The 19468-nt window shown below is 50.6% G+C and overlaps 1 protein-coding gene across 1 annotated transcript; it reads left to right on the top strand.

Annotated features, from left to right (window-relative positions):
* Window positions 1-2543: 2543 nt before the first annotated feature.
* SP6 (Sp6 transcription factor) lies at window positions 2544-18727 on the top strand. The gene is made up of 2 exons (XM_019548355.1): window positions 2544-2938; window positions 11588-18727. Exon 2 carries the CDS (start codon window positions 11625-11627, stop codon window positions 12732-12734), a length of 1110 nt encoding a protein of 369 aa, XP_019403900.1. The 5' UTR covers window positions 2544-2938; window positions 11588-11624; the 3' UTR covers window positions 12735-18727.
* The last annotated feature ends 741 nt before the right edge of the window (window positions 18728-19468 follow it).

Genomic DNA, 19468 nt, shown 5'->3' with positions numbered 1-19468 from the left:
CACCTCGGTCTGGTGCTTCTGGGACAAATCCAGACCAGAACCACCTCAGACACGGTAGTGGGGGGAATTCCAGAACAGCAGACAGTATTGCTATCATTTATAACTGATTACACTCCAAGGTGTTTCAGGCAGGGCCTCTGTCTGCATATGCCTGTATGTAACAGTGTCCAGCATAATAAACCCCAAATCCTGCTAAAAGGATTGGGTCTTTTGGGTATTATCTCATATAAATATTAAATATAAAAGGTCTCAGTACTGCCTGGCTGTCTGTCCCGGGCACTTTACAGTACAAACAGAAAGACACAGGCTTTGCTATAAAGAGCTTATAGTTGAGCGACAGATGCATAAAAGGCAGGAAGCTCTGGAAAATGCAAGAGGCATTAATGACTTAGCTTTACAGTTGCTGACGGATGGGTTTGTTTGCTCACAGACTTTAGGAGTCCAGGTGACTTCGTTGTAAGAGGGATATTGCTCTTGCCTTAAAACCTTCTTCCATTAGAGCCAGTGATGTGCTCAGAGGTCTTCTTCACCAGAACTGCCACTATTTGACATCCTTCTGTTAGGAACATTAAGGGATGAAAACAGGGGCACCACTATTCATTCTACTGAAATACACTGTCCTTTGGGCTGAATTGCATAACTTCATTGTTTCCTAGATCAAAAGGTGAGAAGGGACTGTTTAGTGGTCTAATCTGACTTGCACTGCCACTCAGGCCATCAATTTCCACTTTACATTGAGCCCAATAATGTGCTTGCTTAAGAGCCACAGGAGTCAACAGAAAGTTTCCTATTGGCTTCTGGGGGCTTTGAAGGAGAGTCTACAAGAGGTCATTCAGAGGGGGTGGGATGGGGAATGTTCCACATTTCTAAGCCTGAGGGGCTTGGACACTGAGGACACTAGCATTGCCTTTGTCGTCCCGTTCCCCACCCCCCAGCTCTTATCTGTGCCATATTAGAGAGTGTTCTTGGTGTTTTCAATGTTGTTGAAGTGGTGATTTGGGGGATTCGCTCAGTTAACAATTGCATGTTAACACAGGGGACTGGACTTTATGCTTGGGGAGGGGAGGGCTTTTAGTCCTTTGTTCCTATTCCTCCTAGGAGGGGTACCTCTCATGTTTAGTGATTCTCACTGCCATAAATCTATAAGCAGCTGCTATGACCCCTCAGTGAGGTGCATTCCAGGTAAAGAACAACAGGTCCCTCCTTTCATCTCATCCAGTGGAGTCTGTTGGAGCTGGGTGAAGTGCAGTAGACCTGTGCCTTTGTATTCAGATGGGAATGCCTCATTTGTTCACAAAGGCCAGATAACAAAGAGGTCATTCTGGTTTGCTGTGAACTCATGTGACCTCTCAGAGTGCAGGGGTTGGAATGGGGTCACTTGTGTTTTCCTGGGGGCTTTCTCTGGGAATACCAGGTGCTGTAGGGGGTGTTCTCATTACCTTTACAGCTTGCACCAAACTAATCTGTCTTTGGCAGGGGGGATGCTGTGATCCGGAGTGCGGCTCACCTGCTTTATTTATCACAAGGGATGCTAGTCTGAGCCGGGCAGGCCCTGCAGCCTCTCCCTGCCTTCCGCTCATGTTGAGCAAATTCTTTTTGGTATTGGTTGGTGGAGCCGGAGCGTGCTCCGTCCACTCCATGCATTGACCTGGTATTGCAGTGCTTCCAGGACCGGTGCGGGGAAAGAAAAAAACACAACCTTTACAGCTGGGCAGATTTTTGTTGACAAACAGTAAGTTCACAGAAGACTGGAGTTTTGGAGAGAGCCCAAATTATAGGGAATTTAGACGGGTTTCAGCAACCATTCTTGAGCTGAAGAAGTGGCGCAATTGTTTGCAAGGCAATAAGACACGTTGTGTTGGCATTTGCAAAATGAAATGGTACCTTTCAGGTTTCATTTTAACATCTTCACTTAGAAACTCTTTTGGCTCCTCATTCCAAAAGGCATTTTTTGCTGAAAACCTGACCAACATTTAAAAAATAAGAGGTGAAGCAAAAAGAATAAATAAGCTTGAGACAAAGAGAAATCATTTAATTTTGGGGTGAATGAAATTGTCTAGTTCTATCTATCTATCAATTGATAGATCTATCGATCTATCTTTTACAGCATCCAAACGTACTGAGTACGTTATGGTACAAACAGGAAGCTCTGTCCCTACTACAAAAAACCTGCAAGCAAAATGCTGATGTGTAAAAGACAGGCAAGAAAGTACTCTGAGGTCTTAAATGGACATCACTGTAGAAGTAAACACAATTAATTGTTGCTGTATTATAATTGTATATGCTTTAAGGTAGGCAGGTTCTGGCCTGTCACTGGGTCTGGACGGTGTATTTCTCAGGCATGGGTCATGACATTCTCTAAGCCTTCCTGCCCTGGATCCAAACAGTGGTTGTGCACTGATCTTGCACCCTGCCTGAAGCTCCCTTATTGCTACTTGTGTATTTGCAGCTGTCAATAAGCCCAGGTTTGGAGGAGGTGGAGGAGGGAGAAAAAAGAGACAGAAAAGGAAGCTGTTGTTTCTTTCTTCTTTAATTACCCTCTGTTTGTGGTGTCTGCTGCAAGCTTCCCATCCCCTCCCTGCTCTTTCAAGGGAGAGATCCCAGAAGGGCAAAGGCTTCTATCAGCCACTCTGTCCCTGCCTGGAAGGGTTAAAATCATCTGGGGCAGGTAGGAGGGCGGAGCTGGGAAGGTGGGGAAGGAGTGAAGGGGAGAGGGTGAGAGCTTAGCAGTGAGTCACTGAGTGTTTGCTACACTCACCTGGACTAGTTCTCCCTGACACACGGTGCTCAACCAGACGATCTCTTTGGGGACTGGCTCCGTTCATCAGACTGGCTGCACTGAGGATTTTCCTTTGCGGAAGGCAAAAAGATTCGCCTAACAAACCAATGAGGAAGGACCTGCAGGGCGATCGCAACACCTACCAGCCTTTTTAAATCCGTACGTACCTGAACTTTAGCCCAGTTCTTTGGAGAGCTCCCCCCAAGGGATGCTAATGCATATGGGTTCGGGCTCACCAGCCACAGCTGGATTTAGTGGCTCTGCTCCTGGAAGCAGGTGATCTTAGAAGAGGCACTTCCCTGCCCTTCTCAGGACACCTGCTACTGTATCTTCACTCCCTGGCCCAATCCTGGTGATTGCAAATTGCTGCTTCCAAGAGCCATGGCAGAGTCAACTGCCTCCTGATCTGGAATGGCCTATAAGCCTGCATATCAGAGGGCCTGGTTCTGCTTCTGTTCACACTGGTGTCAGTCTATTGATTTTACCAGGTTCCCCCCATTCTAGGCTTGGGTAAGTGATGGCAGAATCCATTCCTCACCCTTGCCAAGAGCTCCTTGATGGTTGGTGCCAGCATGGTGACATCAATTTAACTATCTTAGGGCAAGCTCCTGGTGAAATAGTGCACAAGCAGACTCGGATGACAGTAAATCACATGAGCGCAACCTCTGCTTCATGCTGATGCGGTGGTGTCTGCGCTGGAACCTTGGTTTGTGCAACTGTATCCCCCCAGGACAGGCAGGGCCTGTTGAATTTCTTTTTCCCCTGCGGATATTAATGGGGAAGCATTGCTGTGGGCTCCGCAGTAGTGTAACACAGAGGAGGGTGCAGTCTGCCACTGGGTTCCTTAGATAGTGTAAGAGTGATGTTGTAGCTGTAATGGTCCAGAAATGATGTGAGAGGCAAGGATTTCTTAGGGTGATATCTTTTATTGGACCAACTATGTAGCTGAGATGATGTTAGACAGGCTTCTGAATGTGTTCTTTAGCTATTTCAGCTTCAAATCTAAACTGAAAGGACGAGGCCCCGAACAACCCTCTCTGAAGTTACCATGGCTGCATGGACCCCTGGCATACAGAGATTTGGGGGAAGAAAGCAGTAAATACTGAGTGATCTCTACCTCCTTCCCCCTCTTCCCAAGAGCAGGTCACCCCTCATGCTCAGAGCAGGGAGCTAGGAACTGCCGCCTTCTCTTTTCAGCGCAGTCCCCAGCTCTCTCCATGACTTTGGACAAATCATTTCTCTTTCTGCGTCATTGTTCCTACCAGTAACATAGTGATCAAGCTTTTAATCCATGCTTCAGAGGGTGCAGGGGAAGGAGTGTAGGGGGATTTATTAGTATTTATTAATTTTTAAGGACCCATTTGTTCAATGATTTATTGAAAGTGAAACTTCACAGGGACGTGTCAGCTTGACAAAATCCAGTACAAAAAAATTGTCAGAAAAAAAGAATTTTGAAATATCCAAAGTGTTCCCTTTCAACATTTCCTTTCTGTTTAAATGATCAAGTTCCATTTCCTAGTTGAAAATATTTGGGTTAGAAGCTTAAGTTAATTTATACTAAAAGAAAATGTGAAAATAAAAGGCGGGGGGGAACGTTAAACATTGGAAATAAAACATTTTGGCATTATTGGCACATTTCAGTTGACCCAGTGTTTGTGGTGTTGAGGCTTGTGAGTGGTTTTGAGATTTCAGGGGAGGTTTGTCCTGATCTGAGTAGGGAAGTATGTTTGTCATTGCAAACATTCTTGCTGGATGGGGGAGTTCTGTGGATTGGTCTGTACAGTGCTTGGCAAATGCTGAGCCCAAGTCTGAGGTAGCATGTGAGGGACATGTCTATGATTGACTTTGATAGGGTGTCACTTGGCTGAATTGGTGTTCTGTTGCCCAGGTGTAAATCTCTATTTCATCTGCAGAGTAACTTCTCCAAAAGGGACAATTCTGGATCTGTCACAGAAGTTAGACAAATGCTTGGGAGGGGTGGTTTAATCAGGGCTGATCTTGCCTTTAACAAAGGGTTTGTGTAGCACTAGATGACCTCCTGCAAGCCCTGGCAGCCCTATTTTTCTATGATTTTTACGATCACAGCTTGCCTCTCTTCCTGCCCTGCTCCCAAGTCTAGATCCGGTGCAACTCTGGGGCTTGGAGAAAGGGGTAGCAGGAAAAGTGACTGCTTTGCCTTGTGCCTCCCTTGCCACCTGGACATTGGAGTTGACATAGATTCCCTTGTAGCCACATACCCAAGCGTCACCTACTCCCTTTGAAACTGAACCCAGCCCCTAGGGCAGCCCTTGGTGGGCTCTTTCCCTGTGTTTTAAAGCTGTGCCAGGCACTGCGTCCCCTTTAGAGGTGGGCTGGCCTCCTAGGATAGATGCAGTATCCAGGAAGAACAGTCTCCTGGGAAGCAATAGTTGCCTTCGGCTGACAGTGGCTGTGAGTAAGTTTAAAGCAGAGAATTCCCATGGGGTCCCATGGGAGGGCCAGTTGCTGAACTGGGCAGTGTGAGTCTAAGGGAAGTTTGGGTCACTCTGTAGGTATCTCTTGCATGGCTGGGCTCAAAGCCCCCTGGCAGCTGCAACCCTGGGTCTTTTCACACCATGCAGAGGGGAAGGAGTTAGACATACCCTGTTTACAGACCCAGCCCTATCCCTGGGAGTGAAGATCAGTTGAGACCATATCTTCTTGTATACCCACTGCTCCCCAGACAGCTGCAACAGGGATAAGTGGACCTAGTGAAGCTAGTAGTAGTTTGGGAGGTTCCTGGCTTCACTGAAAGCTGGGGATCTTCAACCCCACTCAGGATCAGGCCTTAGGCTGTGCACTAACTGAGGAGGGTCCTGTTTCTCAGTGCTAGGGGAATGACACTGCCGTATCTCCCTAGCTGATTGGTTATTAACCCTTTCCTTACCCCTCCTCACAAGCAGCTGGATGTGCTGGGAAAGCCAGGAGTTAGTTTGGATCCCATCAGGGCCCCTGGATACCTTTCCAACTGGCTCCTTGATTAGCTCCCGGTGGCTTGTCCTAGCCGTCATGTCTTCCCTGCCCAGGTCACTGCTCCATGGAGCCTCTTCCTCCAACAGAACTACTTCATTCAGTCCCTGCATCCCAGGGACCTGTCTGACCTAATTCTAGGTCCATCCAGAAGCTGCTGTCAGCTAGGCCTGGGCCAGAGTGATTAAAGCTCAGCTCCCCTGCCTGTACTGGACAGAGGCTTACTCTCTAAATCTTTCTGGTAGCTGAGATAATACAGCTGATGATTCTGGCCATCCCTCACCCCCCCGCAACCCCAGTGCATGACATGGTTGCAGCCTGGTTTGTGGCAGCACTGGGTGTGGAGTCAAAGTGGCTGCGGGAAGCTCAGACAAAACAATCTGGGGGGCATGAATTTAAAGTAGAAGAGCTATTCTATGCTAACTCGCTGTGTGGTTATTCTGATTCTGTGTGGGGAATAGCATCATGTGCTTTCAAAGGGGGCACAGGACATTTAGAAGTATGTCTGTACTACCGCGACAGGGGTGAGCATGGCTGAGCTGGCTGGAATCTACCTAATCAGGGTAGACATAGGGGACCTGGATATCAGTGTCGGCTGGCTCAGGAGATTGGTATAGCCCGTGAGGTGGTGCCGGTGAATCCTCACTGCTTTTTGGTGTCCCATATAGGGAAGTGTGTCTGTCCACTCCAAGCAGGAGAGTGTGTCTGTCCATCTGCAATCCCAGTCTCAGTGTAGATACATGTCTTGTGATAGCTTCTGCTGTGAACACCGTTGGCTATCCTGCAATAGCTATTTTCCTGTGTACACAAGGCCTGAGGTGGTGAGGATGTTTCCCACACAGTCAGGAGCCTAAGCATAGTCTTAACTTGGAGATGAGGAGGGAGGGAGGCCCTCTGGGTAGGAATTCAGCCCCCAACATCCTTACACTATAGGGGATTCAGCATTTGCATTCAGCCAGTTTACACCCAAAACAGAGCCCAGGGAGGACAGGACTCAGAGCTGAACTCCTATTGGTGTTGGTGGGGTGGGAGGTGTCCGGTTCTAATGTGGTGTTCAGATTTCAGCACTTGCAAGGACCTCTTTGCTTGGCTGGGCAAGGGTCACCTTTCTCTGAAGGTGAAATAAAAATGTTTTCCAGCTCTGGGCCTGCCTGGGCCCTCTGCTAAATCACATTTCTGCTGTAGAGAGGGAGGGTTTTCTCCCCTTCTGTTGCTGCAGACAAACAGACAGGGTAAACCAGAGAACAGGTCACTGCATACACAGCATTAAACACACTGCTGCAAACAGAGTGACTCCCTTCTGCTGCTTCTATTCCTTCTCTCTTTTCTGGTTATCACCCTTGTGGCCAGGGTACCTGATCCCCAAGGAGTCCTCTTGGGCATCTGATATCACAACAGCAGGCAGCAGCTTTTAGACAGGGTATGGATTTTGAGCTGATGATGCCCCCTTGCTCCTAGTCTAGGTCTTTATTTCTCATCCCTGCTGTGAACTCCCTTTCTGCCCATACCCTGCCAGCACCACTGGTCTTTCCCAGCTCCCCAGCTCAGTGCTGTCAGACCTCTCTGATATTTCATTAAAACCCAGTGGTGTCCTGGGCTCCCTCTGTGATGGGCTTTGTGGGTGCCAACCTTTAATCATGGAACCAGGACCTCCCATTGGCTCTGGGGAGGTCCACGGTTTTAATGTCACTATGTCTTTTCTGGACTTGTTCACACCTGGGTCTCTGTTCTAGATGTCTGTCTACCTGGAGCTCAAGGCAAACTAACACCTCCTTTGCGTTCGTCCTCTCCCTGAGACACCCTCTAATGCCAATTTCTCCCTGTTTCAGCACTGTCGGCTTCCTCTGCCTCCCATGCTCCTATTTTATAATGTCAGGAGTAGTGCTTAACTGTGATCCCACACATCCATCACAATGCAGGGCACAGTGGGACTGGGGAAGAGGTTCCAGGCCAGGGCTGAGGAGCAAATAAAGTGGACAGAGCTTGTTCTTGTCCTTGGTTGCTGACCTGTATTACTTTGGGTGCTGGGGAAATGGTTTTGTTGTTGGGTCACTCTTGTACAATGCTGGACTATTTGGTTGCGAGTGGTCATTAGCAGGATGGGAAAGATGCCCACCAGGGTTGGGTGTGGAGGCAGCTGAACTGAGAGCTGCCAGGCTCGGTATGGGGCATCTAGATGCAGTCGGTATCTAGACACATGGGCTAGATGGAGGTAGCCACTAAAGTGATGCCGGAGCTGAACCCCAAAGAGGAGGGATGGGAAGTTGAGGGCGGGGGAGCCAGTCCTGGCAGGTGGATTTCAACATTGGGGTGGGGCGCCCTGCCAATGGGGTTTCCACAGATCGGCAGCATGAGTCATGGGCTCCTGGGAAAGGAATGGGGATCCCATCATGTACAGCCAAGGCCCCACACCCCACTCTCAGCCTCTGCAGAGCAAAGTAGAGCAGGGCTAGGAGCAGTAAAATTGGACCAAGGTGAGCTGCTGAAGGGAGCTGGCCATGTACATGCTGGGGAGATGGGGCTGCTTTGGCATGGCTGGAAATGGCCTCTGGGATTCCTGGGATTTTTGCTTTGTCCCTGGTGGTTAGTCTGGTCCTGGCACCCTAGGGCCTGCTGCTGTGACCCTATAAACAAAGTAAAAATCCAGCAGGGCCTGGAGAAAAGATGCATCAAATGGCTGCACCAGATATGTAGAGCATTCAGTTAGTCCCCTAAATTCCCCATGCCAGTATCTGCCTCATCTGTTACCCTGGAGTTGTTGTGAAGACCTCATGCTGCCCTGTTGGTCCAAGCCTAGCTGCTCAGAACCGGCTGTGTAATGGACAGTGTGTCTTTCGGGTTTGTTCATGCCATATTGTATTTCATAGTAATGCTGCTATAACAGAGCAGACCCCTGTGCTGGAGCTGCTGCAGAGAGGGGAACAAGGACGGTCACAGGGATCTGTGGGAAGGGAGCAGGGTTCATTGATTTGTGATGGTGTTGAGTGCTGGCGTCAAACAATTCCAAACCTCTGCCCTGCCTCTACAGACCTCGCAAGGCAACCAGATGCCCAGTCCTGTGTCTCTGGGGTAGCAGCACAGACAAAGTGCACTATAGAACATCTCCTATGGGAGTGGAAGCCACCACTCTGCCTGATGCTCCTCTAGGATGGGTCTGAGTGAAGACAATGAGAAGAAGGATGATCCAGATATTATCCTGAGGCTTGGGAGAGCTGGGGTCAGTTCCTTAGATGAGATACTCAGTTCCTGACCTGTAAAATGGGATAACAGCTCTTCCCTACCCCGCTGGGTCTGAACATATTAAAGATCTGAGGTGCTTGGATAGGAGTGTGATGAAAGCCAGCTCTTTGCCATTGGAGAGAGCTGCACCTTTGCCCTTGTTCATGCCACTGGAATGCTGCTGATCTACACCTGCATTGGCAAGAGAAGAATAAGATGTCACCATGCTACGGGCAACAGAGAAAAGTTGAGCTACACATGGTGTCTCCTACCAGGAGGTGCTGTGTTTACACACTATGGCATTAGTTGTCACAAGGAAAAGGGGGGACAGGGAGGAGGCTGCGCCCTAGGATCAGCATCCCAGTCCTGCATATTGTGTTGCAGGCTGCACCTAGTTGTTGCATGTCTGTGGGCTTACAGCAGTTCTGGCAGAAAGTTGCTTGGTGGTTTCCTTACAAGTGGTAGAGAAGAGTGAAATGCCATTACGGCTTCCAGGACCAGCCTAGGGAAAATGGAGGCCTAGGCAATCTTGTATTTTGGCGGCCTTTCTTTGAGTTTAAGAATGTAGTAGTATTAGTGAAATTTCAGAGATAAAAGCCTGAGGGGAGCTGCTGGGCTGGATCAGGAGTCTTGCTTCCCCAAAGCATACCCTGGTGGTGGCCAAGCAGAGCAGGGGATGAAGGGTGAGGGGAGACTCATTTTTTACCAGTCCTGAGGCAAAGAAGGTGAGCAGTGCCAGGCAGATGCCCATGATAATGAGCAGCAGAAACATGAGAAGCAGGTGCTGCTGGCCTGTAGAGCCGTAGGAACTGTAGAGCCAGTCACGGTTGAGGGGTGGTGGGTGCTGCTTGCAGCCCACTTGTGTTACCCTGTCCAGCAGGTAGTGGTGCTTCCTCACCATTGCCAGACCCCGCTGCTGGCCAGCTTCCACCACCACCTCCTCCGCTGCTACAGGTAGGGGGAGAGGCAGAGTCAGGCAGGCAGGGGTGTGGGGCACAGTCTGGCAGGGAGTCAGAGGCAGATGTGTGTGTGGCACCCCCTTGACCATGGAACCCTTGGGGGTCACCCATATCACTCACACATAAGGCTGGCCCTGCCTAAGACACAGGTGTCATACCCTCAGGGGCATTTGGGTATCTAATTCCTATATAGGTGCCCAACTCCCATGGCAATCAATGACCATGGATGTTACCACTGAAAGGATGCTGGCCTAGTCTATACCAGGAGATGCTAGAGGTACCAGCTGTTGTGTCCCAAGCAGTGGCTGTGCTTGCACACAGTCACTGTAATGCCTTGCACCTCCCCTTCATTTACAGTGTTGTCTGACCAGCCAGGGGCTCAGTGGAATTGGGGATGGGAAACAAAGCTTGGCTTGCTTTGGTACATTGTGCATGGGCCAATCCCAGGGACAAGATACCACTGTGGGCCATCTCCTAGGGTTGATCACCCTTGACGAGCCAACGCCTACATGCTGCTCCCATGGGGCTAGGCCTAAGGTGCTGCTAAATGATGCTGATCTGTTTCAGATCCCTTTTCAGAGCCACGAGAACAAAGCTATAAATACCCAGCCAGGTCTCCCCACACCCCTGCCACCCCAGGCCCAGATCAGAGCAGCTCAAGTCACATCCAGCCACAGAGATGAGGAGACTGTAATTACTGTAATCTACTTCCCAGAAGCTGCCTATTAGAGGGGCCTGTCTCCGAATGCCTTTTAGGACGGGAGAATAAACTATATTTAAATCCCCTTTCCACAGAACAGCCTACCCCTGACTTTGTAGGAGCCTCTAAAATACCTTCCGAGTCATCCTGGCTACTTGGCTGGCCCATGAAACCAGTGACAACAGCTGCTAGGTGCTACCCCAGGACAGCCAAGGCCTGAGACAATAGTTCATGCTGTTAACAGGGGGAGAGGGCTGATCTGTTGGCATGAGTTGGTTCTCCTGTTTCAGGAAACCCCCCTCTAGGAAGTAAGCCCTATGTATATTAGGGGACTGAGAGCTGCATCCAACCAGTTAAGGGCAGCTGGTGGGGTGTCACCATGTATTCCTGACCTTATGACATTGACTCCCCACAGTTAGCCCAGCGGGGCAGGATAGCAAGGAAGGTGGGTGACCTAATGGGCTAGGACTTGGGAGACTTTGGGTAAGTTATTTAAGTGCTCTGTTTCATTTGCCACACCTGTAACATTGGGAATAATGACCAGGAATTCCTTTTTGTAAAGTGCTTGGAGATTTATGGATGGAGAGAGCTAAGTATTGTTACTGCAGCACAGTCTGTGCCTCTTCAGTGTAGCTGATGTAAGACAGGAGCACTTCCAGGCAAAATTTGTCCCTGGAATAGATCTGCTGACTTCAATAGAGCAAGGTTAGTCATGCATTTGACTTCTTGTGCCTTGGAAGGTGCTCTGGGCAGAGGGGGACTCCATAGTATCTCAGCCCCTGATGAACAAGTGGTCTTGATGTGAACTCTGTCACTCCAACTCATCTCTGGGACCGGGGAGGAAAGGGGAACTTTGGCCTGTTCCAAGGAAAGAAGGCAATGGTTTAATATTGAAGGAAGGGAAATGTGTGAGTTCTCACAGTATTTGTCTTCTCCCTCCAGGTCTGTCTGGGCTGCCTTGCTGCTTTGGAGTTCGGCAATGATAACAGCTGTCTGTGGCTCTCTTGGCAATCAGCACTCGGATACACCTTGTGCCTCCCCCACCCACCTGGACTTGCAGCCGCTGCAGACTTACCAGCCTCACGTCAGCTCTGAGGCAGGAGGTGACTTCTCCTCTCTCCAGCCCCCGGAGCTCCCACATCTGCCCTTGGTGGTCCCTGACATAGAGTTCTCAGCCACCCCTAGCTATGACCTGCATGGCTCTTCACGAATAGACTTGGACAGTGACAACCCACTGGCTCCCAGCTCTTACTCAAAGCTCCTGCAGACACCTCCTGAAATGGCTCACCACTATGAGCCCTGGTTCAGGCCCTCACACCCCAGCAATGCTGCTGAGGACAGCAGCGTGAACCCCTGGTGGGACCTCCATGCTGGATCCAGCTGGATGGACCTTCAGCATGGTCAAGGTGGCCTCCAAGCACCAGGCCACACGGGGGGACTCCAGCCTGCACTGGGGGGCTATGGCTCCACCGAGCACCAGCTCTGTGGCCCCCCTCACCACCTTTTGCCCTCAGCCCAGCACCTGATGGGCCAGGAAGGGGTCAAACAACTTGAATCTCCACAGGATCCCCATGTTCTCGAGCAGGCCATGGACAGCACTGCTAGGCCAAAGAGCTCGAGACGATCCATGCCACGGAGCTCTGGTCAGGCTGTGTGCCGCTGCCCAAACTGCCAGGAAGCTGAGAGGGTAGGACCATGCCCGGATGGTACCAAGAAGAAGCACCTTCACAACTGCCACATTCCTGGCTGTGGCAAGGCTTATGCCAAGACATCCCACCTGAAGGCCCACCTGAGGTGGCACAGTGGGGACCGCCCCTTTGTCTGCAACTGGCTCTTCTGCGGCAAGCGCTTCACCAGGTCTGACGAGCTCCAGAGACACCTCCAGACCCACACAGGCACCAAGAAGTTCACCTGCCCCGTGTGCAGTCGGGTCTTCATGAGGAGTGACCACCTCAGCAAACACATGAAGACACATGAAGGCACCAAGGAGGGGGCAGAAGGAGAGGGGAAGGGTGGGGCGGACCTTCCAGGGAAAGGGAAGCGAGAGCCTGATGCCGGAGGCTCCAGCACCATCACCCAGCCCAACTGAGCCCCTGCCCTCACCAAGACGTCCCTGCCCTGCTCTGGTGCCATGTGAGGGGTGCTCCCTACTTGCTGCCTTACCTTCCAGCCGGTTGTACATGGGACTGGTTGTACACGGCTGTCCCCTCCGAGAAAGTGGTTATTTATTCTATTGGGGAAAAAGGAACCTATCACGATACGGTGGGTGGCTTCTCCCTCCCGTGGGGGTGGTGGAGGGGGAATTTCAGGGAGGGTCCACCCTCTGATCTAACAGAGTGAAGCTTTGGGGCTGGTCTCCAGACTGGATCCTGGAGGGTGGGTAAGGGCGAGGCTGGATGGGAGGGGATCATTCTTACTTGAAGGATCTCAGTTGGGGGACTGTGCTGAAGGGCAGCAAAGAGGGGCCCCAGCAAAGCAACGGGTGGAGGGATGCTTCCTTCATACAAGTCCTTGGCCACAGGCTCCAGATTTTGATACATCCCCTCCCCTGCACATAGGAGAGGGGTCAGAATCCAAAGCTGGGGATTTGCGAGTCAGGCTTAGCTTGCAGAAAAGGCAGGTGCTCTCATCTCAGTCCTCCCCTACCATTCCCTTGCCACCCTCCTTCACCTACCACCCCCCATCCTCACCTCTTTTCTTTCCCTACCCAGCTACACATACAGGTGAAATGACCCTACTGATCCTTTCACAACTTCCCATTTGTTCCATGCCACCCTGCCTGGGCAGATCACAGAAGCTGGCTTCTGCCCTGAGGTGGTTTCACTCCTGTTTCTCTCTCTCTCTCTCTCTCTCTCTCTCTCTTTCTTTCTCTCTCTCGGGCCATGGAAGCTTCCACACTCCAGAAACCTTTTGGCCTCTGTGTATTTTGTGCTGCTACAACTTTTGGCACAAGGGAAGTTGTTTGGAAGGAACATCAATCAGGACCTGAAGCAGCTAATGCCCTTCCCTCTTGCAGAACCTGCCCCGACAGGTCTGGGGCGAAAGGGGAGAATCAAACAACAATGGCTTGGGAACAGCTTGTTAAAAACAGCTTACCTTCAAGGGAGGCCCCTGGAGCTGGGGACTGGAGGGGACTTCCATGGCTTGATGGAGGGCTCTGCTCCCCATCAGAGATCCACCCTTTACCCTCCTCAGTGAAGGAACATCCTCCACTCAGAGTTGTTTCAGGCAGAGCTGTTGCCTACCCTGTGAGTGGCAGTGCTAGGGTAAGGAGGGTAAGATGGTCCAACTGTAATCCAGCTGCATTACTGCTTTGTAAGCTCCAGTGGGTATCCATCTAGGGCACAGGTTTACAGCTGGTATAAACCCATCAGAGTCAATGGAGTTGCACCTGCTCATGCTGGGCTTGGCCAGTCCTCTTTTAACAGCTCAGCCTTTTCTTTCTTGACCCTTCCCAAGGGTCTCACCAGCTGCCCCCACCTGCTGCTGCTCCTGTGGCAAGTTGTGGAGGAATTCCCTTAAAAGTGAAGGGATCTAAACCTGTAGACCTTGGGGTGCATTACCTAAGGGATCTTCTCAAAAGCTCAGGACACCTGGAATGGATCTCTTGAGTGGAGAGGAGGGGTGCTATGCTATCTTTGCCCTCTACTGCTTGTGGCTATTTTGGGGGGACCCCAGGAACAACGATGGGGAGTGGTGGCAAGGGGTTGATGACTTCAGTCAAGGTTGGTGTGAAGAAATCTTCTGAAGGCAGGGGTGGGGGTGAAGCCAGAGAATTGGCAGGTGGATGAAAACTCTCCCCCCACCTCCAAGCATCCAGCGACATCATAGGATTCAGGGGTTCTGGTTCCAGCTAGAGGGGTGGGAGCCATCTTGTAGTGGGAAGACATCCATCTGAGTCTTCCTCAGGGACAGGGCAGAAGCAGTGATGAATCAGCTGGGCATGGGGAGTGTCACTGTGGGGCAGGGATGGGGGGAAGCCCCCAGGGTGAATTGAGTGAGTTGCACAATGGGCTGGTCTTTGAGCAATTGCCCAATGCACACACCTGCTCCTTTCCCACACCCACCCCTCTCCAGGCTGTCACTCGCTCTCCCTTGGGGGAGCTCACGCTGGTGAGGGGGAGGTGAATGGTTGCACCAGGAAGCCCGTGGAGCAGGCAGCAGCAAGATTCCGATCCTATGGCCCAATCCTGTGGGGCTGGGGAGGGAGGGGAATGGCTGGGCACCATCTATCTCTCTCCCCAGCCCAGGCAGGGAGTTGTTTTTTTTTGCACTGGAAGATGAATCCTGGCTTCTCTGAGCCTGTACCTTGCACTCCAGCTGTATTTATTGAATGCCTAGATTATTTCTGATGGGGAAGCTGATACCCTTGCATTGGGAAACATCCCTTGACTTTCTTTTCCTTCCCCTGGTCCTGTGTGGAAGAGTTAATCAAGCCAGGAGTTCACCACGAAGGAGACAAGGAGACGTTGTTTTTCCCCTCTCTCATCCTCTGACTTGACTTCTTATTTTTTAATTAAGTCATGGGTGTTTCCTACCATTATCTTTGTTCTAGACATCCACGGCACCTTCCAACAAATGCACCTGCCTTTTCTGCCCATAGCAACGTAATGGGGGAAGGGCAGAATCCAGGGATGTGAGATGAGGGGGGAGGGTGGGTCTTTGGGGGTGAGATTTGGGGTGAAGTCTTAAAACACAGATGGGTCTAAATTCCAAATCTTGCAGGAAGGTCTGCAGCTGGTATCAGTCGGTGCTACTCTGTGGATTGCGCTAGCTGGGAATCTGGCCCTGGAGATGTACTTTGAGCCGGATATCATAGTTTGAACCATCACATCACTGGGGGAATGTGATTCCATTGCAGACCTGAATTTGGAGACTGAAACAGGTTTTAAATTCAGAAGTGACTGGATCTTAATGGAGTTGGGGAGAGATCTTCAGGACCATCAGAGTATGAGCTAACACTTTATTTTAGACTATTTTATTGTTAATAATTATTAATTATTATTATTATTATAATTGTTATTATTAAGGTGAAGCCAGGCTTTGCCAGCCAGGAGGATGAAAACAGAGCTGACGCTCATGCAGTGTGTACCTGGGGTGGGCTGACTGGCCAGTTGTGCTTAGTAATGGTCCCAAGGACCTATCGCTGTCTCCAGCCCTGCCTGAGCTGGGGTCTGAACACTGTTGTCTTGAGACTTGTTGACAACATAAGTTGGGGGAGGCTGGACAATTTGCAAAGGGGTTGTGAGCTCTCTCTAGCAGTAGGAGGCAGCGAGGCTGAGCCAGAGGGGAGTCACTGTGTAAGGCTGTAAGAACGGTTCTCCACTCTCTAGCACAGTTTCCTTGACAAGTGAGCACAGGGGCTTCTCACCCCTCAGTCAAGTCTGACAGTTGTTTGAGCCAGATTCCCTGTGTATTCATGTAATAGCTCAAAGAATCATACCACCTCTTAAGATTACTGTCCATTTAAGGTTTTTACCAGTGACTGAAGCAACTGAGGTACATAACAAATTCAGAGCAAACGGCACCAGTGCAAAAATAGATGCACCAACCAGAAATAAAATCCTCTTATGGATTGCTGCAAGGCAGAGCAGGGACCAAAAGGAGATGAGAGATGCCTGCCTGTGCAAAACACTGGGGGACATATTCACCCCCTGCTAATATTGGGAATCAGTGTGGGCCCCCTCAATTTTTAAATTTCCCTCCTTGTAAATTTCAGGAAGATGATTTTCTGGGTAGAGGATGAAATTGGTGACTATTCACATTCCTCAGTGAAAATCCAAACCCTTCCAAGCCTGGCTAAAGTCAGAGCATCATGCTCTGCCTCTCTCCAGGCGGGTCACACAGAGACTGTGCTACAGTCCTGCTAGTAATGGACCACAGTAGGGGTGGCCATTTATGTAGGTAGCAAAAGCTGTGTTGATTTAGATCTAGGTTCACTGTGTCCCATCCCCAGAATCATGCCTGGGGGAACAGGGTTTCTATCTAGGATGCCAGATATAGTCTGTCTCTGTCAATCCCAGAATCCTGTTGAATTTTGAGTGAGTTTATATCTGGATCCAAACATTTATACCCATGGTCTCTGGGTTTGATCCTGTGAACCCAATGGGATTTGGACTAGGCATCCACCATGCCTGTAGCTGCTGGCCTGTTTGCCATCCATCATCTGTGCCCCAGCAGATGTTTTGGCCTAGGGCCGTGGCCTGCCTGTGGCATGGTGCTGAGACAGAGTGAACACTGCCACTGACACCATCCATTCACCTGAAGGGGACACTGTGGATCATCTGCTCAGGGCATTCAAAGAGGAACCCCAGGAGCAGCATGGCCCAACACACAGTATTCAGCATGGCCCATAGTAGAGGCTTGTTCCAGGTCTGATAGTGTAGCACAGAAGTAGAACTAGAGGAAGCAATTTAATGTTGGGCAGCATCAGGGAAGTCCATAGAATTTTGTTGGAGAACATGCAGCATGCTGACGGGTTCATGGGAGACAGCCATTTCTGTCTATGTGAGCCGCTCAGGCAGGGTCCTTGAGACAACAATGGCCTTTGAGTGTTGGGGTGGTTCTTGGCTGCTAGGTTGAGCTGATCAGAGCTTATTTGTCTCCCTCTACAACTCCATATCTCCCCTAAAGGAGCTGTCCAGCCTATGTATGGCAGATGGAGGAGCAGATCCTGCTAGTGAATAGACCCTGGTCCAAAGGGGCAGATACAGCCATTTACTGGCCTTTGCTGTGCTGGGGACATTGAGCAGTTCAGATGGGAAAGCCACAGCAGGGCAATGGGAGAGGACGATTTCAGCAGTAGCCTCCCTCCCTGCTGCCTTCCTTGCAGTAAGAATGGCTCAGAGCCCAGCCCCCTCCTAGTCATGCCTTTAATTTATGGGACAGTGAAGGCAGTAAAACTGGGTGGGGAGGGACTGAGCCATGACGAGCTTGCTCCCTGGCCCCCACCCAACCCCACCAGTCCAGCCTGCTGCACTGCAAGGATTCTGGGAGGGGTTTGCCTAGGCTGATCCCCAGAACTGGCTTGTCCACGTATTTTCCAACTCCATGGTCCCCCCCACCCCCACCCCCCAGCAATGTGTCTACCCATATAAGGGATGGCCAGGTCATGTATCAAGCTGCTTGGAAGGGGACCATCACTGTCTGGATTTCAGGGCATATGTCAGTCCCAGTCAGATGAAGGCAAAGGAATTTCTCTTCCCAGGGCAGAGTATGAGTTAGTTGATATGTTAAAGGGCAGTTGACATCAGAAACTAGTGGAGAAAGGAGGTCTGGTTAGATGGGCCCATTGTGGCACGAAGGGGAGAATGCTGGACTAGCTGAGCACACTGGTTTGATGGGGGGAGGGGAGGTGGTACTAGGTTAGAGAGGCATTGATTTGAGCTGATGTGACATTGAGGTGGAGATACTGGATCAGAAGGGCCCACTGGCCAGATCTGACATGGCAGGGGAACAGAGATACAGAGCTAGAAGAGTTAATAGTCAGATCTGGTGTGGTAGGAAGGTGAGTATAGTCTATTAGGTGGACCTCTGCCAGATCCAGTGTGATGGGCAGGCAGGGATACTGAGATAGATGGGTGAAATGGTCAACTCTGGTGATGTAGGGTGGCAGAGATAGTGGGTTAGATGGGCTTGTTAGTTAGGTCTGATGGATCAAAGAGACAAAGATACTGGGCTAAAGGTGTGACAGGAGATGAGACACCGGATAAATGGGTTCCCCAGCCAGTTCCCATAGAGCAGTCCCCAAGTATAGAGGAGGACGGGGTTTGTGATGAGCGACATTCCCTCTAGTCTGTTTACATGCTCCTGGGAGGGGAATGGGAGGCCTGGGTGACTAGGAAGGCCTAATGCTGGATATGGGAGGCAGAAAGAGGTTGCTCCCACAGTTCTCCTGGGCTAGTCTGATTCCCTGGTGGGGATCACTGGCAAGAAACATGGAGTCCTGGGCTGCTTTTCTGTCTCTCAAGCTGTTTGTGTAGGAGCCCCATAGATGAAACAATGTAGGATTCTTTACTGCTGTGAAGAGAATGGGGCAATAGCTGGTGTTTTGTACCATAATAAAGTTGTGTGTTTTCCACCTGTGTGTGTGCGCCTCCCCTGCTGTGTGTATCTCCCCCCTTGTGCCCTGACCTAGTTTAATGAGGCAAGGGAATGATGAGAAAGCCTCCCTGAAGCACTAGTTCATGAGGCAGGGAGCTGGCTCTGGTGGGGCCAACCTCCTTATCCCCCAGTCACCCCTTCCCCAGCACAGGGAATGGGTCAGTGTCCAGTGCCAGAGCCTAGGGATGCTTCTGCTGCTGCAGGGAGATCAAGTCCATTTCACTCTTGAGGTGGTAACCCTCTGCCCATCTCCATCCAGACATCTCTAAACCTTCTGCAGGCCTTCAGGGTTGAATCCTCACAGAGTCCTTTTGAGAGGCCCAGGACAAGGTAACCCCATTTTGCAAGCAGACGAGCAACTCTGTAAAGTAGGAATTGTTTTTTACAAAAAGGACACCAAAAATATGCAGTGTCCAAAGTTAAACCAAGTGCAAAAGAGGACCCAGAAGTCCTGGCTTTTAGGATCCTTCTACCTACAACACAATTCCCTCCTAGAGCCCAACAGAGAATCCCAAAGTTCTGGGTCCTGGTCCCCTTCTCCACATATGAGACCACCTTCCTCCTACATTACAGCTGAGACCTCTGGACTCCTGATTCATAAGTCCCTTGCCCTAGCCTTTAGACCTCCTCCCTCTCCCAGATCCAGACAGACCATCCAGAAATCTTGGCTCTAGGCCCTCTGTTCCAGCCCCAGCCAGGAAGAGGAGCCCTGGCTCTCAG

This window comes from Crocodylus porosus, unplaced genomic scaffold, assembly GCF_001723895.1.
Source record: "Crocodylus porosus isolate Cpor-Errol unplaced genomic scaffold, CroPor_comp1, whole genome shotgun sequence".
Classification (NCBI taxonomy): domain Eukaryota; kingdom Metazoa; phylum Chordata; order Crocodylia; family Crocodylidae; genus Crocodylus; species Crocodylus porosus.
Note: the sequence above shows the minus strand (reverse complement) of the source record. Positions and strands in the feature narration are given on the sequence as shown.